Below are 19,785 nucleotides of genomic sequence, written 5' to 3'. Positions count from 1 at the left end.
AATTTTATCAGTAACGTAGATAAGTTAATTGTATTTTTAAACAAAATGCTGATGTATTTTACTTCTTGTTGGCTAGCAAGAATATTGAGTCTTTGGATGCACTGTAACTGGTTGTTAATATTAGCGTTTTGAAATTCAACAGCATTTCATCTGAAGTCTAGAATCTGATTGCTGCTACTCTGGTTGTTGACTTGTTAACTTAACAAACATCTGCAGCTTCATTTAGTTGATTCCATCTGTCATGCTAAGTGGTATTATTTCTGATTCACATTTTTTCAGATACAGACTGTGCAAAATTGTTAATGCTGCTTGCAGGTATAATTTGTGTTATTCAGTTGAATGCTCAATTCATTCGTGAACATATCCTGATTTGATGGTTGTCTGCAACTGTGTGTGTGGGAATAGTGTTTTATAGCCATGCTCCTGTGTATCACTTATTGATGAGGAGGGGTTTGTATCTACAGAACCCTGTAGTCACGATACTTTCTTTATTTGCTGTTTTGTATAGAGGAAAGATGTAATGAAATTACCCAGTCCAAAAGGGTCAAGCTGAAGAAATCACACATTTCTCTAACCTGAGTTACTCAGCAACAGTTGTTGAGTACTTCAGTGCAAGGATCTGCTGCACTGGATCTGCAAAAGTATTAATAAACTGTGTAAGGTATCATGTAGAGGTAGACAAGGGAAAAGGATATTTCTTCTGTTGGTTATGTTGGCATTAAGGAAAATGACTGAATTATGCACTAAAAGTCTTTATACTAATGAAACCCACTTCTGTAGATAGTGCTGCATCAGCACAAAAAGGGTGGCTTAACACTGGTGAAAATCCCTAAGGCAGACTGACCTTAAGGTAGATATTTGACAGTGTTAGCAATCTTCAAATTGACTGCTGCTGATTATTTTGAAGCATTATTTTGATGTCTAGGAAGTACCTTTTTAACAAGTAATGGGTTTGGGTGATGCATTTACACTGGACATTGTATTTTGCTACTAATTCATCATTAACAGAAGAAAAAAATAAATGTGGTCTTCTAGACCACTTAAAACATGCTAGGAAGCAAATCATTGTAAGGAGTCCTTTCTATGTGTTTCAACTAAGAGAGGGCCAGCTTTAAAAAATAGTAAAGCTCAAGATGATTTCAAATAGTAAATTCAATAGGATTCATTAAACATTAGATTAAAAAAACCCAAAACATTCTATAGACTGGCACACTTAGTCATACCCCTGTATGACTAATGATGTTTGAGATTACCAGGAAAGAAAAGTGAATTCCACTGTTCTTGGAACTCCTTTCAGTTTTTACTCCTCCCCTTTTTAATTTTTTTTTTTAAGGTATTACTGATTAATTGAAATCCAATTTCAGCTGTTTGCTGAGTTTTGTCTTTAGCTTCCTAGTGTTGCAGTGTTTCTGTGTCAAATGCAGGAGAATATTTAATTTTAAGAGCTTTCTGTATAATTTTTAAGAGTGGAAATATTTCCCAAATAAGTGCTTGTTTGTGGAGGGAAGTGAAATTCAAGTTGAAGGAATTTTTGTCTGTGTATTTAATGTTTCCTGACTATTTAGTTTTCTTCTTTACTTGTATGGGGAAGCCTTGCAACATTTTCAAGTCTACATATCAGCACCAAGTATTAGGGTCTGTCATAGCAGATGTGTGAGGAAAGGATATAGTTTCAACATAAGGATGGAAGGAATTACTTGTGGTCCTTCTTGGAAGGAATTTGGCAGAGCTAAGGAAGTTTGTCAAATAGAAATCATGAGGGATGAAGAACAAAGATATACCCATTGCTGTGTTCTTCCTAGTACTGTTTCCTGTCTTCCTGCAAGAGCTTCATCCTTTCCATGATGTTCCCCTTGAAAATATCTGGTAGAGTCTGGAGAGACACTGTATTACTACTCTGAAATAGAGTGATCTGTGTAATCAATTCTACTTCAGCTGCTGAATTTAAAATAAACTGACCATTCTTTGAATGGAACTCAAATTCATTCCATTTTTAAAATTAGAAGGAAAACCAGGAAAAAATACATATGCAGAGTTACATTGCAGCAAACTTTTAAAAGAAAATATTTTGAAGACAAGTGAAGGGAACAAAGTGCTCGAGTTACTAAACTGATGGCATCAATGTTGTCCTTTCATCCAGGTTATTTAGAAATCCCATGAAGGATGAGTGGGGCCTAGAATCCATTCTTTTTACTGTGCTTGATGGAGTCTGAATCTTATCTTTTAACTTCAAAGAAAGTATTCTACCAAAATGTCTTCTGTTCTGTGATTTCCCTGCAGTATTTCTAACATAAAGTTTCCCTTTAATTAAAATATGCCTCTTTTTCTATAGATAGAGTTTGATTTGTGCAGGACAGTCAACTGCAGTCCCTGCATGAACTAGGATGCTGTACCTACAACACTGAATATGGCCCTGTTCTGTGTCATCATGTATGATGAATTCTGAACTCTGAATTATAGAGAGGTCCTCAGTAAACTGCATGAAATTCTGATTTCTGGAAAAAGGAGGGAGGTATGTGGTTGGTTGAATGTCCTGAGTAATTTTCTGAACAGCTAAGTGAATTACCAATGTTTTGATTTATTTCTTCAATTAATATTTAGAAATTCTGAGCTTGAGAAAGTAGATTTGAAGTAAATTTAAAGAACCTTGAAGGGCTAAAGCTGTGCATTTTTGACAAATAAGTTACTACCCCAGAAAAGGGTAAATTCAGTTTCACCAAATTTCTTTAAACCTACAGAACCTAAAGGTCTTTAAACCTACAGAACTCTTCTGGCACTGAAACATAGCACAGTCTTTTGGACTATTTCATATTTTAATGAATTGGACAGGTCAGAGCATGTATTCTATCTTGCTATGGAACGAGCAATCAAGTGGTTGTATCTAGAATTTACATCATGCCTAGACAGTAGGAGAGATTTTAGCCTTAACAATCCATCTCTTTTCCCTGTATTCATCCTAAATTGATGGCGTTTATGTTGACCGTTTAAAAGCAGAATAGATCACATCCCTAGAAAGGTGTTGAAGTAATACCTCCTTAGGGAAAAAAAAAGATACACTGGTGAAACTGTTGCAAAAGGTGTTTAAAGGCTGTGAAATCACTTGCATGTACACTTGTCACCTACAGGTAATGGGTCATCCCCTGGTTCACTCCCAGCCCTGTGGACGCTCTAGGGGGAGCAGAAAACGGAAGATGCTGATACAGAGTGGAAAATGAAAAATAGAGTGGAAGTTTGTTTTCTCTCAATGTGTTGTTACTCCTGCTCATCTCGAGTACCCATGAGGAACCAAGCTTCTCAAAAACATGTAGAGTAGTAGAAAATAGTGGGAAGAGAGATTATAAATAGCCTGCCTTTGGTCTCTTTTGAGTTGCTGCTGTTTTCAAGCACTAATTCTGGTGATCCTTTCTTCTCTTTCCCCATCCCTGAACTTGTTTAAAATGGAGCTCAATGTTCAAATGAGAAGAGAAGCAGTTGAGAGCACTTCATTTTTCATCTACCTTTCCTGCTTCTCGGACTTGCTTCTCAGAAATGCCGGGAAATGGAACAGGGCACTCGTCAGGCAAAAAGGCACCGATGAGAATGGGGATAACTTGGATGCTGTTTTCTGCTCTTCCACTGGCATGCTGCATGGTTTTGTGGAAAATCAGTTCATTATCACCATTTTCTCCTTATATAAAACAGTAGGGAATATATTTTACAGGGATGTTGATTGTTTTCAAATTTTGTGATGAAAAGTGCTACCTAAGAACTAGACAGTGTATCATTGAATGAATACTACTGAATCTGTAATATTTTTTCTTCCTCTATGCCATTTTGGGACGCAGAGGAAAATTGCCTGGTTCCCTCATTTCTCATTTCTTTCCCCAGCGCTCAGGACCCCAGGCCACAGATGTTGAGCTGCAGATGCTTTTCAGAGATCAGATTAAGGATTGGTGAGGTGACAGAGCCTCATGCAAGCATCCCACTGTGCTCTTGAAACTAGAATTTCATTCCTGGTAGTAAACTGTATGGCCTTACATTTACCTTAAAAAATATTCTTTAAAATATATATATATATTTGGAAAGAAGAGAGTTAATATTAGTATTAAGTTCTCACTAACATAGAGTGTTCAATGTATCAGTAAAGGCCTAATGATATTTAATATAAGGATTCTTCTAAATAGCTGATGTGTAATTCTCCTAAGATGTTTTATAAACTCGTAAGGAGGAGATACAGTTGTTCACAAATGTTTCACCAAGCTTGTTTTAAGACATTTAAAATTGCCTTTGAGAGTAGAGTTGCACGAAAAAGAGGGAGGAGAGATGGAAAAAAGAAACCCCAAAACAGGGTTCTGCTCAGTCTAGAGTTTCAGGCAGGAGAGGAAAAGGTCTAGTTATCCAGAGCCAGCTGCATTGTTAAAAGTTCATACTATCACTTTGACATTTAGAGTAGGACTCAGTGTCTTTGTAAATTCCTCTTCGTATTACCAGTGTAGGTCTCTGAGCTCAGACCATTTCACAAACCATAACATTTTTTAGTGAGTGATTGATCTGTATTATGTGTCCTAGCCATCAGAAGAATCTTGGGATGTTGCTTGTATAAACTGTAATACAATCTGATCCTGGGCATTTAGTTACAGACTTTCATAGACCTATTGGCGATACTCAGTCCTCCTGGATTTGGGAATAAGGCTTATCTGATACCTTAAAAAAAAGGGGGGGGAATGTTGCTTAAAAAAAAAAAAGGCCCTCATTTTCTCTGTTCCCCACTTAAATAACTCAACACATCTGGTAACACTGTAGGATCATTGTCCTTTCAGTTCCTTAGCAGCTCATATTGCTACAATATTTCTTCGGTATCTAATTTCCTAAAGGGCAATGTGATTTTTTTTTTTCCCAGGCTGTTTTTGTAGGTCTTGCAAATTAACCCATATGCATTGCAAGAAAAAACATGACTTTTAATCAGCACCATTTCTAAAGTTAGCACTTGCTGTGTGTATATGAATATGTATATGAACCAGTGTTTAAAAAAAAAAACACCACCTTTTTGCTAGTGCTCAAAACTAGCATACAAATGTGTTTTTATTATCAAATAAAGCATGCCTAAATGTTAGAATATCTTTCTGTTAGGGGGTTTATCATTGACTTCTTGTCTTCAGTTACAGGAATGATAAAAATTGAAACTAAATCTTTTAATTCAATAAGAGCTATGTTGAATTTTAGGAAGCAAAAAGAGGAATCAGATATAGACTCATATGCATAGGAAATTAAACGTTCAAGAAATTAAAACTTTGTGAGCAACTGAAGAGGTAGCCTTAAGGTGTGCTTATTTGAAATGCCTGCATTTAATTTTACAATAAATCTGAGTATTTTGTTCCAATTAAGCCAGTTCACGTGCACAACTTTAAATTGTACAGTAGTTTCACAGTCTCAGGGAGACCGTGGACTGCTTGTTTTACATTCTGGATCAAGTTCAGATTTTTAGGCTTTGCTTGAATAAAATAAAAAGTCTGAACCCTGAAGATAATACAGATTGATAAATCTGATTTAAACATTCCTATGTTGCAGACTTTCAGTGTATGTGGTACAGCTGAGCCTCAGGCCATGCACTAAATACATCCACAGTGCATTCCCAGGGCACACGAATACCAAATGATCACATTTGAAAGGTTACCTTTCTATGGATTCTGACTTTTCTGTGTTAGCCACGAAGATTAGAATTTTAACAGCTCCCAGGGAGAGGTATTGTGAAGTATTTACTTGGCAGGAAAAAAACCAAAACAAAGCAAAGCCCACATGAGGTACTGTCTCATATTCATGAACTGGGATTTATTAGTTCTGTGAATGTCCTTTTGAGAATACACTCCATAGTTCACACTTTAGGAAAAACAAGTCTTGTTTTTCATTTATATTAACTTAAAACTTTGATAGAAGAGTTACTGTTGTAGAGGTTTTAGCAGAGGCACAGCATCATGCTTGTGCAGAACAAATCTTAGTAAATCCTGCAATCTTTCACAACTAGCTTTCTGCAAGGAAAGTTATTGTGGTTTGTCTCTCTGGAAATCTGCCAGTAGCTTTGTTAGTGAACTTGGTGATAATTAAAGATGTAAGGTTTTTTCTGCTTTTCTTTTACAGGTTGTGGAACTCATTTCAAGTGCTATTGGTGACTTAGTTCAAGGTATATATTATGAAAACTCAAAATCATCTGAGGTAAGAATTTCAGTAGATTTATATACCCAAGGCATTTCGCGATATTAATGTGTGACTACAATAAACATGATTACTTTCTCATCTGTTAAAAAGGAGGGAGAAGGAGGAAGAGAAGTAGTTGTAGTCCTAGTGATTGTCATCGTTATGACACCTGTAAGCTCTGATGGAATTTTCCAGAAATGCCCAAGGAGGGACTATTTTATTTCTGTGAGCGCTTAATAAGATAATGTTGTGTCATTACCAGGCACTCTAGACACATCTTACTACAGTCTTTCCAAACACTTCCAGAGGTTTCTAGTCAAGGTTCTGTTAGAGGCATTTATTACAATGTTGTCAACATCATTAATATTTTCATGTCAAACCTGTCATTTCTAAGCCCAAAGATGTTTACAAAATGCTTCATCCTGAACTTACATCATGTCCTTTCTTCCGAGTTTGGTCCTAAAGTGTTAGGAGTGTAGCAGTATATTCTTCTTCACCAGAAGTCACCATGCATGTATTGTCTTTACTGGAATATTTAAAGAAACTTCTAGAGAGCATTCATGAAGTAGGCTTGCTTGGGCAGAGTTTTGGCGAAAAAAAGAGTTCTTCCTTTGATTTACTATGACTGTGTCTTAACACATGCAATAAAGTAAACAATTTGAAGTTGCCATGACTCTGCAGGTTTTATGGTAGTCACTGATTAGCGCTGCGTATATGTGAATATCAATCTTGAAATCCGCTGAGGTAGATAGATTCACTTGTAGTGGTGTTGTCTCATGCTTCTGGTTTGCCTTGGAGACCTGCATCTTACAGTTCAGTAGGTGTTGTGTACTTAAATTGCAGCTCTGGTTTGCTATTACTTAGTTGTATTATGTAGCAAAATTAATACCTTAATAGTGGAAGCCCTGATCTCGTGGGTTACTGCTACAGTGGATGCCTGCCCTGATGCCCCTGCCCCAACCAAACCACTGTGGGCAAGTGGAGAGTGACAGTGCCTATCAGCAGCTGGGCTCCAGAGGGTGCTCCCTTGGTCAGTGTCTGTCTCTGCTGCTCTGCAACAGCAAGGACATGTCACTAAAACTAACCTTATTCAAATGTGTCCCTCTTATTTTGATTGAAACAATCACAGAGCTAAGGGAGAGCCTCCAGCAGTAATGGCACACTGAGGAGCTGCCTGGGGCTCACGACTCACTGGGTTCTGCACAGAGGATGGCATGTGCCCAGCATCCTCTGGCACCTCTCAGGAGGGGACCCTGGATGGAAGCATGGCAGGAGTGCAGTGTTAGGAACTTGGCAGTGCTTCTGCATCTGCTGTGTTTTACCTGAGGATAAACCAACTTCAGCCTTCATTGTTGCTCCCAAGGAGTGTGCTAAAGGTTATATGTTAAAATGGACAACATCTTTAAGATTTTTGGAAAGAATGTTTACTATTTTCCGTACTCAAGCAGGTTTCTAAATACAAGTAGATCGCAGGTATATTTAAAAAACACCAACCTACTCTATTTTGTGTAGAAATAAATCTCTATAGGTTGATCTCAGCAATGAAACTGCATTTTATTTTAACCATGGCCCCTGTATAAATGAGAAATGTTGTGGACTCTTGGGTTCCTGTGATTGCAGAAAATATTAATTTTCTCTTTCTTAGTTATTCTTTTTCTGTTTATTTTCTGCTGCCTTACTGAAGCACCCCTCATGTGTGGATTGCAAGGGCAAGTGTGAGAGAAACTAAGTGCAGCTGCATGGTGTTTACCTTGCCCTGGCCCAATTACAAAGAGCCAAGATTTATTTTGTTTCAGTGACTATTTCTAAGGAGAGTTGAAAGTACACTGTACCTTTCCTAAGGGGAACCCAGTTAACTCAAAATGCAATTAGTGTGGTGCCATAACAGAGAAATTTACATGACAGTGTCTGAAGTTTAGTCTTTATAAGGGATAGTGCTTGGTTTCCAATTAGACCTACAACAAAGTGTGGGATCTACTTTAATTTTTTTTTTACCTTGTTGACTGAGAAATTTAGTTCCATATTGTGTGATGGACCTATCCCTATTGCTTTCTTTGCATTTTTCTGCTGAGGCAGTGTCCTGTTCATGTTATGAACATCTCTTTAGCAAAGACTGCCAAATGGACTAGATCAGTTGTTTGTCTTATTTGTATCCCTTGTGCGTCTTCCCTCCTTCTCTAATTGCAATTTGATTGAATCAAAAATGTGAACTACATTTCCTAGAGGTAAGTCAAATACTTTAATCTGCTCCACAACTAAATATCAAATGTCAAACTTTTTTTCTTTTTAGGAGTAGGGCATAGGGATAGGGATGTTGGTAAAGGAATTTTCATTGCTGAGAATGTCTTAAATTTGGAAAAGCAGAAAGATATCTTCTCACCTTTTCCCTCTCCCTCCATTTTTAGGCAGGAAAACTGTACTTCATATGTTAAATGTCTTTAATGCAGTTGTCATAAAGCTCTTCAGTACCATAAAATACACTAATTTAGCACCAAGGTGTTTTGAGTTTTGCTGAATGTCTACCTAGATGGTATACAAAAATACTCTGCAAAATTAACCTTTCTCCTCTGACATCCTAAGCTTGTGTTTACCCAAAAAGAAGTTTGTCTTCTTGGATGACCCACTAGGAAAGCTGAAAGAATTATTTGACCTAGCAAGACTGACCTTATTTACCCCGAAGATATATAATGAGTATAATTATTTGACAGTGCTCATTACCACTTTTTTTTCCTCTGCACAACCACGTGCAATCCTACAGCCGTCCCATTTTAGTATATTCTGTTTGATTGTTCATCTTGTCTGCATAGTAAGTCATTAGATCTGTGTTAAACTGGGGAAAAAAAGTGCTAATATTTAACTTTTCATCTTTATTTAAAATGGCGGTCCAAACTACAAGGTGTAGGCTTTGACACAGCCTTGAAGTTAAGGTTGTCACTCATGTTCAAAGTAATAAACATCTGCTGTAATTTAAGATGTTGCATTATCAATATTAAGGTAATATTTTGGACTGTGAGTTGGAGCAGAAAATGATAAACCTTTACAGCTCTGTGCTCTAGATGTGCTCTTAGACCAAAATTCTGCAACTAAAGGACATTCTTCCCAGTCCCATCTGCCTTTCCTGAATCTAGGTCTAATTTGGGAGTAAAAATTTGTGCCTTAGTGAATGAAAAGGTCAAAGTTGTCTAATCTGGCCTTCAGTCTTGATTGTGGTATCTATTTTTAGCAGAAAAAAAACCCCATTACTCTGAGTCTCTGTTTCCAACTTTTAGGAGACTGAAGGCTTCTAAAATGTTTGCTAACTCAGAGAATACTGTCGTGCTTTTAGAAATATTCTGTTTTAATATTCCAGATCATTTAACAAATATTAATGAAGGTTGCTTTAATATCCTTGTCAGTCCACTGAACAAGGACAAGATATACAGGGAAGTTCAAGGTCAAACTGCAGAATCAAGAGTGGGACTTGAGTGTTGGCTCTTGTACTTTACCTGCCAGACCATTCTTGCAATCTTAAAACTTAGGGACTCTTATGGGAAATCACTTGGTTGGTTTTTGGTTTCTTTTTTTTTCTCATCTCCAGAGTATCTAGCTGATGCTAAATGTGCATTGCCAGAACTCCTGTTCGTGTCAGAATGGGATATTATGTAAGACAAAACCATTTCCATCATGTTCCACTGATGATCAGAATAGCTGTTTGGTGGTTTTGATGCAATGGTGTGAAAATTGTGCACAACTAATATGTAAAACAAGTTTAAAAAGAAATACATTAGTGGGAAGTACTCATTTTACCAAATAGTGAATTACCAGGTATTTCTAATAAATGTGTTTTCTGGGGAAGGACAGGCTACATGTAGCAAGTGGTATCAGTTCTTTGATGTTTGGTCACCAGCCCTGCTTTGAGAAGTAATGTTTTGGAATACTGCACGTGTCCATCAACTGGACTGCTATGAGTGTGTTAAAATTAAGGATTTGTTTATAATTTTACCAAAGGAAGTAAACCAAATGCATTTTGAGACATGTAAATCACCTTTTAGCAGTGCAGCAGTCAGAGTTTTCACTTTTTTTAAACAAATGTTTCTGTTGCAAGACAAAAGGGAAGGATAAAATATGGAATTTGAGTAAAGAGCATCTGTGAAAAGAACGGGTAAATGTGTCAGAGGGGAAAAAAGCATAGCTAGAAAGAAGGCCAATGCTGTTTGTTTACTGCTTTTGTTCTTTTAAATACTAAGCTTTTCCAGAGAGATTTAAAATAACAAATGTGAAGAGATTTAAATTTATTATAAGTTTTCAAAATTTTTTTAAGTCATGTGGGTTTTTTCTAGTGTCACGATAGAAGTAGTTGGTGGCATGCTTTGTTAACTTATTTACAGACACCCTTGTTCCTCCAAAAACAGTGAAGACATGTATTAATAGACCAATAAAACATGCCGTGTCATGTTCAGCAAGCACGAATACATCTGTTGAAAGCTTATGTGAACCATGTGCAAGATGTTTTGCAGGGTCTTGCTACTGGTAGAATGATTCATAGTTGCACTGGATTTTATTTATGTAAAATAGAAGTTCTTGAACTACCTAATTTAAAACTTGAATATGCAATTTAAAATTATTTCCGTGTGTTTCTGCAGATTATTTGCCCATTGAGAACTAAACTAAAGTTTGACATAAGTGATTTAGACATTTCAATCATTTTGTGCAACAGCAGATGGCTAAGAAAGAGCTGCCATGGTATGGAAATAAATTAAGTTTTCCCTTATACACTGTAGCTGAAGTTTTACATCGAAGTGTCTCTGACTTGTACTTCTTCCTGGTTTTGCAAATGGGTTTTTGCACTTTGAAGACAGGTTTTTCATGCATATTTCCTTAATATGTTTTCAGCTGAACCACATATGAGCATCTTCTTTGGTGTGATAAATCAGACTGAGTTAAGTGCTGCTTTTGTATTGGGGATCTTTTTTGCCATTGCTAAAAGCTGCCCTTCCTGATGGTTATGTTTGCATATTTTGTCTTGCAGTTTCGTTTTCTGAAAGTTTTTTTGTTTCCCGTTTCCTGAGAGGATTGTTTCAAACACAGTTTAAAATTATGGAAGTAGCTTAATTAAAAAAAAAAAATCTTAACTAGACAATTTCTAACAAAACAGTAACCGACCTTGCTGATAGTAAAATAGGAGCACCCTCAGCTGTTCTTAATTTCCCATAGGAAACAATGATTGACAGAGTTGGATTTGTATATTTTCCCTGCATTCCCATGCTGACATTGTGCAAACTGTATCTGGAGTTGACTGTTTTCTTCTGGTGATGGTGAGGGGTTCGACTCCCTTCTTCCAGTTTCTGCCACCCAGACAGCATCAGGAATGGTTGTGATCTGGCCCGATTTTGGGCGACAGAACTTGTGAATGAGATCCCAGGCATTAGTTAATCAATTGTCTGAGCACTTTCAACTACAGCTGGAATTAATTTGAGCTAGAAAAGTCTTTTATATGAAGGACTAAGGAGTCTTCTGAGCATGTTAATGTCCACTTTTATACCCACTGCTGACAAAACAAAACAAAGCTTAAAAAGCAGTGAAAATTTCTCTAAAAGTAGTAAGCACTGTCATGATGTCAGATTTTACAGCTTTTGCAATCTAGAACTAGTTTTGGTTTTCCCTTGATGTTTTTACAATAGTGTTTAGATCTTGTCCTACATACCTTTGTATGAATGTAGTGTGGTTGGTGGACACTCTGTGTACAGTATGAGTTAAGCTTGGGAAAAAATTACATTGTTGAAAAACTTTGCTGAAGAAAGGTTGTGTCTGCCTTCTTAAGCAACAGAAGATTTAGGAGTGTGTGGTCATAAGAGGTTCTGTGATTAAAATTTGCTATATTCTGTCATACAAGTTCATATGCTAAGGCACATCCATACGGACATAATGCCTTTTTACAACTGGCTTGTTTCTGTAACCCAGGGATTTACAGTAGTTATGTCTTTTAAGATTTCAATGCTATATCTTCAAATATGTGTCCAGTTCTTACCTTTTTTTTTTTTCTTCAAGTTAGATGCTCATTTTAGATACTTGAAGCTTCTACATGATGTTCATCTAGTGGACAGTAACTTTTTGTGCCATCATTTTCAATCTGGTTATGAAATTCAAACTTGTTTAAGAATATGATTTTATAACAAATCGTAGAATTAATTTCCTTGTATATGTTGAGTTGCAATAATTGTTTAAGCTTCTTCAGTTCCCATAGTTGATATTTGATAATGTCTGCATTTCTCTTGCTGCTCAAAGGCTCCAGCAAGCAAATAGTTAGGGGTCTTCTGAAAGATTTTTTTTTTAAACTTCAAAATTGTTTCAGGGTACTTTTCTAGAGTATTTTTGTCTTATTTGGATTCAGAACAAATGATTATAAAAATCACTGCCAATTTTCAATATCATCCAGCGAATTTTAGTAAATACTGTTTTTTCACTGAGCAGATTGGTTGTTAAGGAAAAGATTGTGTTTCGTCTTCCAAGAGCTCCTGATTTTAAATTTCAAATAAATTGATCTATATCTGAGTGGAAAAAAAGAGACTTGATATATGCGGAACTACTTGAATTAAATGCTCATTTTGACATTTTGCCAGTCATGGGAATTTGCAGATGCTCTGGGATGAGTTAAGATATTAAAACAAAAATACTGAAACACGAGGAAAGTTTAGGTTTGACTTTGTAAGTTGTCATATGCATAATAGCAAACATGTGGTTTCTCTGTTCTTCACTTTCCTTGTATAACTTAATAGTATGTCTGAAAGCAAAGACATTTTGATATAGCTCTGTGTTACTTGGCATTGCAGAATGCTCCTACTTCTTCCATTAGTCTCAAATTATCCTCTCCCTTGTAACACAGCACTTCTGGGTGATATCCATAAGGGAGGAAAATTAGAGCCGAACGGATGGATTCTATTTCATTTGTTACTGATTTCATGACAGATAATACCTTGCTAGAAAACTATAGGGTCACACAGAATTACTACTTACTCGTTTCTAAGTAATTTAATTGACATCACTTTGAGGGAAAAAGCTTGTTATATAAAAGGGGTTTTTTATTACTCTTTTAAAGAATATCTTTTGGCTTAATGTATGCTATAGATTTAGCTGAACTGAAAAATTACAAAATTTATATGCTTGAAATTTTTTTTCTGTTGCTTCTCATTGCTGATTTTATTTTTTTCTAAGTAAAACAACTGTGGTCCTTTCAGGTTTTGGTCTTTTATTTTTTCCTCTCTTTAGAGAGTACCTAAAGGTATGACAGTATCATGTATGTGAGACAGATGAAAGTCATGTCTATCTTTGAAGACCCATTAGTGAAATAGTGCCATATTAACACCTTATAAGTCTAAGAAATGGCAGTTGAATTTGGGTTTGGGGAGAAAGTATTTTATTTGCATTAATTAAAAAATGCTTTGTGAAAAGTAATCCAAATTAATATTTTGGATAAAAAAGGTTTTGAGAATGATTGAGCATTTCTGACCTTACAGTCAAGGTGATAAAGTTCGAAAGAGGTATCATTGAGATCTCTGTCAGCCCCTGAGAAAGTTAATACCTGACACTTCTAAATCGCAACTTTAAACATTCAGTCATTCCCCATCCTTAATATGGGAGTAGAAGAGGTACAAGTCATCCATTGCAGCCCTTCATTTTTTCAATGCAGTCTATAAGGATATTTAATACCTTTTGTAATGTGTTTTTTTCTTGACCACAAAGGAGAAATTGTAGGGACTTCTCAAGTTTTTTTGGGATTATTGGTTCTTGGTAACTGGTAAGGGGCTGAAGTGTAGGTGTACTCTGGGGGGTTTACTTTTGGGATTTGTTTTGTTATTGTTGTTTTGGAGTTTTGTTTGCATTTTTTTTAACTCCCCAGTCCCTCATGAGGGATGTAGTTGGCTGTTAATGTTCAGTGTAATGATACAGTCATTAAGAAAAGATTTATACTGAATCTGTTGACAACTCCACATATTTTGCATTGTTCTTTTTGAGCAGAAAATGAAAAAGGTTTTTGTTTGAAGCTGCCAGTATATTTATTCTGATACTTTTCCCTAATCATCCCTAGAAACCACCTATCTTTATTTGGCATCAGAGTTTTGTTTGTTTTGTTACTTACCACATGACTCACCTGTGCCACACTATTCATGTCTGTGAGCTGACACATCTGCAGTTTTGGTGTTTTCATGTTAGCCTTTGTTTCATTTTCAGGAGAACTGTCTTACAGATGATATTGGCATATCTCGGTGGAAGGAGCAGGTTTTCCTGTCACATAGTGCCTTGCTGGCAAAGAGCTGCCAGGCTGCAATGGAGCTAGCAAAGCACAGCACTGAGATTCAGGACATGGCATTTCAGTATGGGAAGCATATGTCTATGAGTCATAAGGTATGCTTTTTCCTTAAGTTCTGGGGTCTTAAATACAGCAAGGCTTGTAAGATGTGTTGATCTTGAGCTCTGTTATATACTGCCACTATGCTGTAGACTTTTGTCAGCAGGTCATTGTTGAGATGTTTTACTGCTGCCTGGTGTGAAGATGTTTGTGGAAACTGCTGGTATGAACAGTGCTTGTGAACTAGCAAAATCACACTCCTGGCAAAGTAACTCATTACATTCAAGCTTCTGTTAATGTCCCTCTAGCACATCTTTCTGCAGCAGCTTAAAACTTTACCTTACCTGCTCCTACATTCTTCCTAAAGCCACAATCCCAATAGCAAAAGTTGCAGAAGGAAGCATGTCATAGAATATCCTGAGTTGGAAGGGTCATTGAGTCCAGCTCCTGGCCCTGCACAGAACAACCTCAAGAATACTACCATGTGCCTGAGAGCATTGTCCAAACACATCTTGAACTCTGTCAGGCTTGGTGCCATGACCACTTCCCTGAGGATCCCGCTCCAGTGCCCAACCACCCTGTGGGTGAAGAACCATTCCATAAAATCCAATTTAAACCTCCCCTGAGGTTTAACCTCATTCCATAAAATTCAATTTAAACCTCCCCTTCAAGACATTCCCTTGGGTCCTGTCACTGATTGCCAGAGAGAAGAGATCAGTGCCTGCACCTCCACTTCCCCTCACGAGGAAGTTGTAGACTGCAATGACGTCTCTCCTCAGTCTCCTCTTCTTTAGGCTGAACAGGCCAAGTGACCTCAGCCACTCCTCACACGGCTTCCCCTCAAGGCCTTTCACTATCTTCATTGCCCAAAACTGCACACACTGTTCAAGGTGAGGCTACACCAGTGCAGAGCAGAGCGGGACAATCACCTCCTTTGACCAGCTCGTGATGCTTTGCCTGATGCCCCCCTAGACACAGTTGGCCCTCCTGGCTGCCAGGGTACTGCTGACTCATATTCAACTTGCCATCGAACACCCAGGTCCCTTTCCACAGTGCTGATCTCCAGCCTCTTGTTTCCCAGTCTGTACTGGGAAACTGTGTTGGGTCTTGACTGCCACCATGCAGAGATTTGTACTGTGAGGCTCAACTGCCTGCAGCAGCACGTGGGCTGAGGCATGAGCTGCAGTGGCAGAAGGACCTGCTTGCATTCCCTTCTAAATAACCTGCTGTGGAGGTACCTTCCAGAGGGGGCAGCTTGAGAATAAGGAGGGAGGCCACCAGATCTGGACAGGAGCAGCCCGCACCTTTACAGTAGTAGGATTTCCCACAGAAGGTTTCTGACCTCCATTAGAAGACTTTCAGTCTGCAGCTACTGCTAGTCCAAAGGAAAACACACAGTGGGGAACTCAGATCCTTGGCACTCTTGTTTTGCCCTAAAGATCTGTTCCTGTTGTATTGCACCACTTGCAAGATTAGCTGTAGCTTGAGACAGGCAGACAGGCCTCTCATGTACTTCAGCTGAGTTGATTTAGATAGTTTCTAGTTCCTACAGGAGAAGGAAGTGGTTTTATAAAGCACAGTTTTACTGCCATAGAAATGCCACTGTATGCTATTACTAGGTACAATTCTACCAGAAAATTGCTTGTAGTGCAGCTATAGCCTTAATGTTTGGTGAATGCTTTAATATTAATGTATTCACTATTGACACATAGTTGTGTATAAAGGATTGCATAATTTTCATAGAAAGCTCCTAGCTATGTAGCATTTCCTTTGTCAGAAGGAAGGTCATACTACATCGGCTTCCTCAGGTACTGTAAAGTAGAATGTATTACCCTGCACAGATTAAAAACTGATCTTCTTCCCACCAAAGACTGGATCATTTATATTTTTAATGCTTCCTGACACTCCACAGCTTCCTGACACTCCACATGGCTGTGTCCTATGGCTTGCCCAGCTCTGTAAGCTGTCCTTTACCCATGTCTTTGCAGACTCTATACATGCTTCTCTTTACCACAGCTTTCCATCACTGCAATGGTTTCACAACATCTTTCTGTCCCTCCCCCAAACTTGAAAAAGTGCAACCAAAGTACAAGTGTCAAAGCAGAAAGTGGTGGGTAGGTGTAGAATCAGGATATGGACCTCAGTTTGGTGCATGGGTGGATATGTAGACTGTTCCTGGGAACTGAAGAAATGTGTTCTTCTCTTTCAGCTACATTCAGACCTTCAGCCGTTTGTTAAAGAAAGTTCGAGTGACACAATGGCCTTCAGTTTGAATTCTGCTCCTGCAATCCTTCATCAGGAATTCCTTGGAAGGGAGGCATGGATTAAGCAGATTAGAGAGGTAAATTAAAGCATTGTTTAGAATTTCCTGGGTTTGCCGTTTATCTCTTCCTGTCCGTACTTTTAATCTTCAGAGAAACTTAGAAATTAACAACAGGTTTACCTATGCTCTCCAATGCTTACTATCTCTCTCTTCCATGCTTTCAAGAGGTGGGGGAAATCTAGGGACCTGACAGTCAAGCTCTGTCAAACTTTTGTGTGTCAGTGTAACAAACAGATTCATTTATGTGGAGCTTATGTCTGGTCCTCTGCAATACTTGTGCAGTCCCACATCTTAGTTTAAAGCTACGTTCACTGGCAGCTTAAAGCAAAGAACTTCAACAATCACAGTGCTTGAAAGGTAGACACATTTCCTTCTGCCAACTTGACTCTGGGAGCAGTAATTTTGGATGAAGGGAGAAAGATTTGGGGGACTTGGCTTTTAGACTACTACAAAATATTTGTGAGATCTGATATCCTTATTCTTTGTTCTCTTATTCAGCTATTTTTTTCCTCTAACCCTTAGATGAGGAAGGCAATAAGATAGCTATGTGGTAGCTGTCTTGTACTACAGCAGGAATCAGGTCCATGAATAGCTTCTTGGGTGTTTCTGAAACACAAATAGGTAACTGTAGAAGGCAGCAAGAAGGGAAAGGAGGGGGAAGCGCTGAAATGGCCAAAATTAAACATTCGTCAGTTGGACATGTTTTGTCTGTCTAAACAACAATCATGACTGCCATTTGGAAATTCCTGCTTGTAGTTACACAGATTTTTTTGTTAAAAAGGCTGCTGCCTTCAATAAGAAGTTGGCTCTGTGCAAGCATATTCATTCAAGATGTGTTGGTTGAATGGCTCCTTTCCTTGCTGGTTTAAAACAAGAGTTTTGGGTACAGGGGATGGAGTCCGAGCCTTTGCCTCATTCTGCATTCATGATGGCCAGGTTGCAGCCTACCTTCACATAATGAAAGCAAGGGGCATAGTCTCTTCAGCAGTAAAATTCTGGGAAGTATATGCAGAATCTACAGCTGTACAGTGGTTTGGAGTTGGGGAATCTTAAGGTGAAGCAAACCTATTGTCATTTTGAAGTTAGGGGCTGGTAGTTCACAATGCATGACAAAGAATTTTGGAATCTTACAGTCACAACACAAGGCCCATATGTGAGTTGAATGTAAATGGATTTGGATTATTGCAGTTGGAGAATAATGGTATTTCCACAGCACGATGTATAAAAGCTTTGAAACAATTTCCCATCTGCAGAATCTAGAGGAGATTGCAGGACTCCAGGAGTGCTGTCTGTCTGCTTACTAAATTTTCATACCAAAAATGGGCATTATAGAAACAACAAAGCAGTTCTTTGTGAAGGAAGCCAGGGTACAAAGTGACATGTACTATGCAGAAGTATTTGCTGTCTACTGCTACTTCATACATTTATACATATACGTATGTATACTTTATACATGGTATTTACTATACTGAAAGTGTTCAGACCTTTGTGGTGCAGTCGTCATCACTTTGTATAAGAAGAAAAGAGTTAAATCAGACTGTTCAAATTACCGTGGCATTACTCTGCTCTCCATTGCCGGCAAAATCCTGGCAGGAATACTCTTGAACAGACTAATACCCGCTATAGCAGAAGGAATTCTACCTGAAAGCCAGTGTGGTTTCAGAGCCAACAGGAGTACCACAGACATGGTGTTTGTTCTCAGACAACTGTAAGAGGAGTGTAGGGAACAGAATAAAGATCTCTATGTAACCTTTCTTGATCTCACCAAGGCTTTCAATACTGTGAGCAGAAAAGGTCTATGGCAGATTTTGGAATGTTTAGGATGTCCCCCCAAGTTCCTTAAAATGATCATCTCACTTCATAAGGATCAGCATGGCCAAGTCAGTTATGGCAATGCACTTTCTGAGCCCTTTCTAATTACCAACAGTGTAAAACAAGGCTGTGTTCTTGCACCAACCCTATTCACAATTTTTTTCAGCATGATGCTCCAAAGGGCCACAGCAGACCTCAATGATCAGGACAGTATCTACATTCGATACCGTACTGATGGAAGCCTTTTCAACCTAAGGCGACTGAAGGCCCACACTAAGACCTTAAATCATCTTGTCCGGGAGCTGCTCTATGCTGATGAAACCGCCCTTGTTGCCCACACAGAAGCAGCTCTGCAGCGTTTAACGTCCTGCTTTGCAGATGCTGCTGAGCTCTTTGAGCTGGAAGTCAGCTTAAAGAAGACAGAAGTTCTCTATCAACCTGCACCTCAGGAAGTCTTCATCATCCCCATATCACCATTGGCCAATCAGAGCTCAAATTAGTCCAGCAGTTTAATTACCTAGGGAGCCTCATCTCCTCGGATGGTAAGATTGACGGAGAGATAGATAACAGGTTAGCAAAGGCATACAGTGCTTTCGGAAAACTCCATAAAAGAGTTTGGTGAAATAAACACTTGAAGAAAAGTACCAAGATCAGTGTTTACAGAGCCATAGTGCTGTCTACTCTTTTATATGGTTCCAAATCATGGGTCATCTACTGCCACCACCTGCGTCTCCTAGAACGCTTCCATCAACGCTGCCTCCGTACAATCCTAAACATCCACTGGTCAGATTATGTGACCAATATGTTTGTTCTAGAACAAGCAGCAGTCACAAGTATTGAGGCCATGTTGCTGAGAACACAGCTGCATTGGGCAGGGCACGTCTCCAGGATGAAGGACCACCGCCTCCCTAAGATCTTGCTTTATGGTGAACTTGCCACTGGCTACCGCAAGAGAGGAGCCCTGAAGAGAAGATACAAGGACTCCCTGAAACAACATCTCAGCCTTGGGCATATTGATCAACATAACTGGTCTACTCTGGCCTCAAATCGGGAGGCCTGGAGACACACCATCTATAACACTGCTGTCTCCTTTGAGAACACACGCAGGATCACTCTTGAGGAGAAAAGGCAACGCAGAAAGAACCGTGTCTTG

General features: G+C 38.4%; 1 protein-coding gene across 2 annotated transcripts in view; it reads left to right on the top strand.

Annotated features, from left to right (window-relative positions):
- PDSS2 (decaprenyl diphosphate synthase subunit 2) overlaps window positions 1–19,785 on the top strand; it is a 117,994-nt gene that overhangs the window by 85,839 nt on the left and 12,370 nt on the right. For both annotated transcript variants that reach the window (XM_039379826.1, XM_039379825.1), the window contains 3 exons: window positions 6,115–6,189; window positions 14,380–14,553; window positions 16,707–16,838. In XM_039379826.1, the coding sequence (XP_039235760.1) occupies window positions 6,115–6,189; window positions 14,380–14,553; window positions 16,707–16,838 (381 nt within the window). The remainder of the gene's footprint in view (window positions 1–6,114; window positions 6,190–14,379; window positions 14,554–16,706; window positions 16,839–19,785) is intronic.

This window comes from Pipra filicauda, unplaced genomic scaffold, assembly GCF_003945595.2.
Source record: "Pipra filicauda isolate LSUMZ 115617 unplaced genomic scaffold, ASM394559v2 scaffold176_size3548034_pilon, whole genome shotgun sequence".
Lineage (NCBI taxonomy): Eukaryota > Metazoa > Chordata > Aves > Passeriformes > Pipridae > Pipra > Pipra filicauda.
Note: the sequence above shows the minus strand (reverse complement) of the source record. Positions and strands in the feature narration are given on the sequence as shown.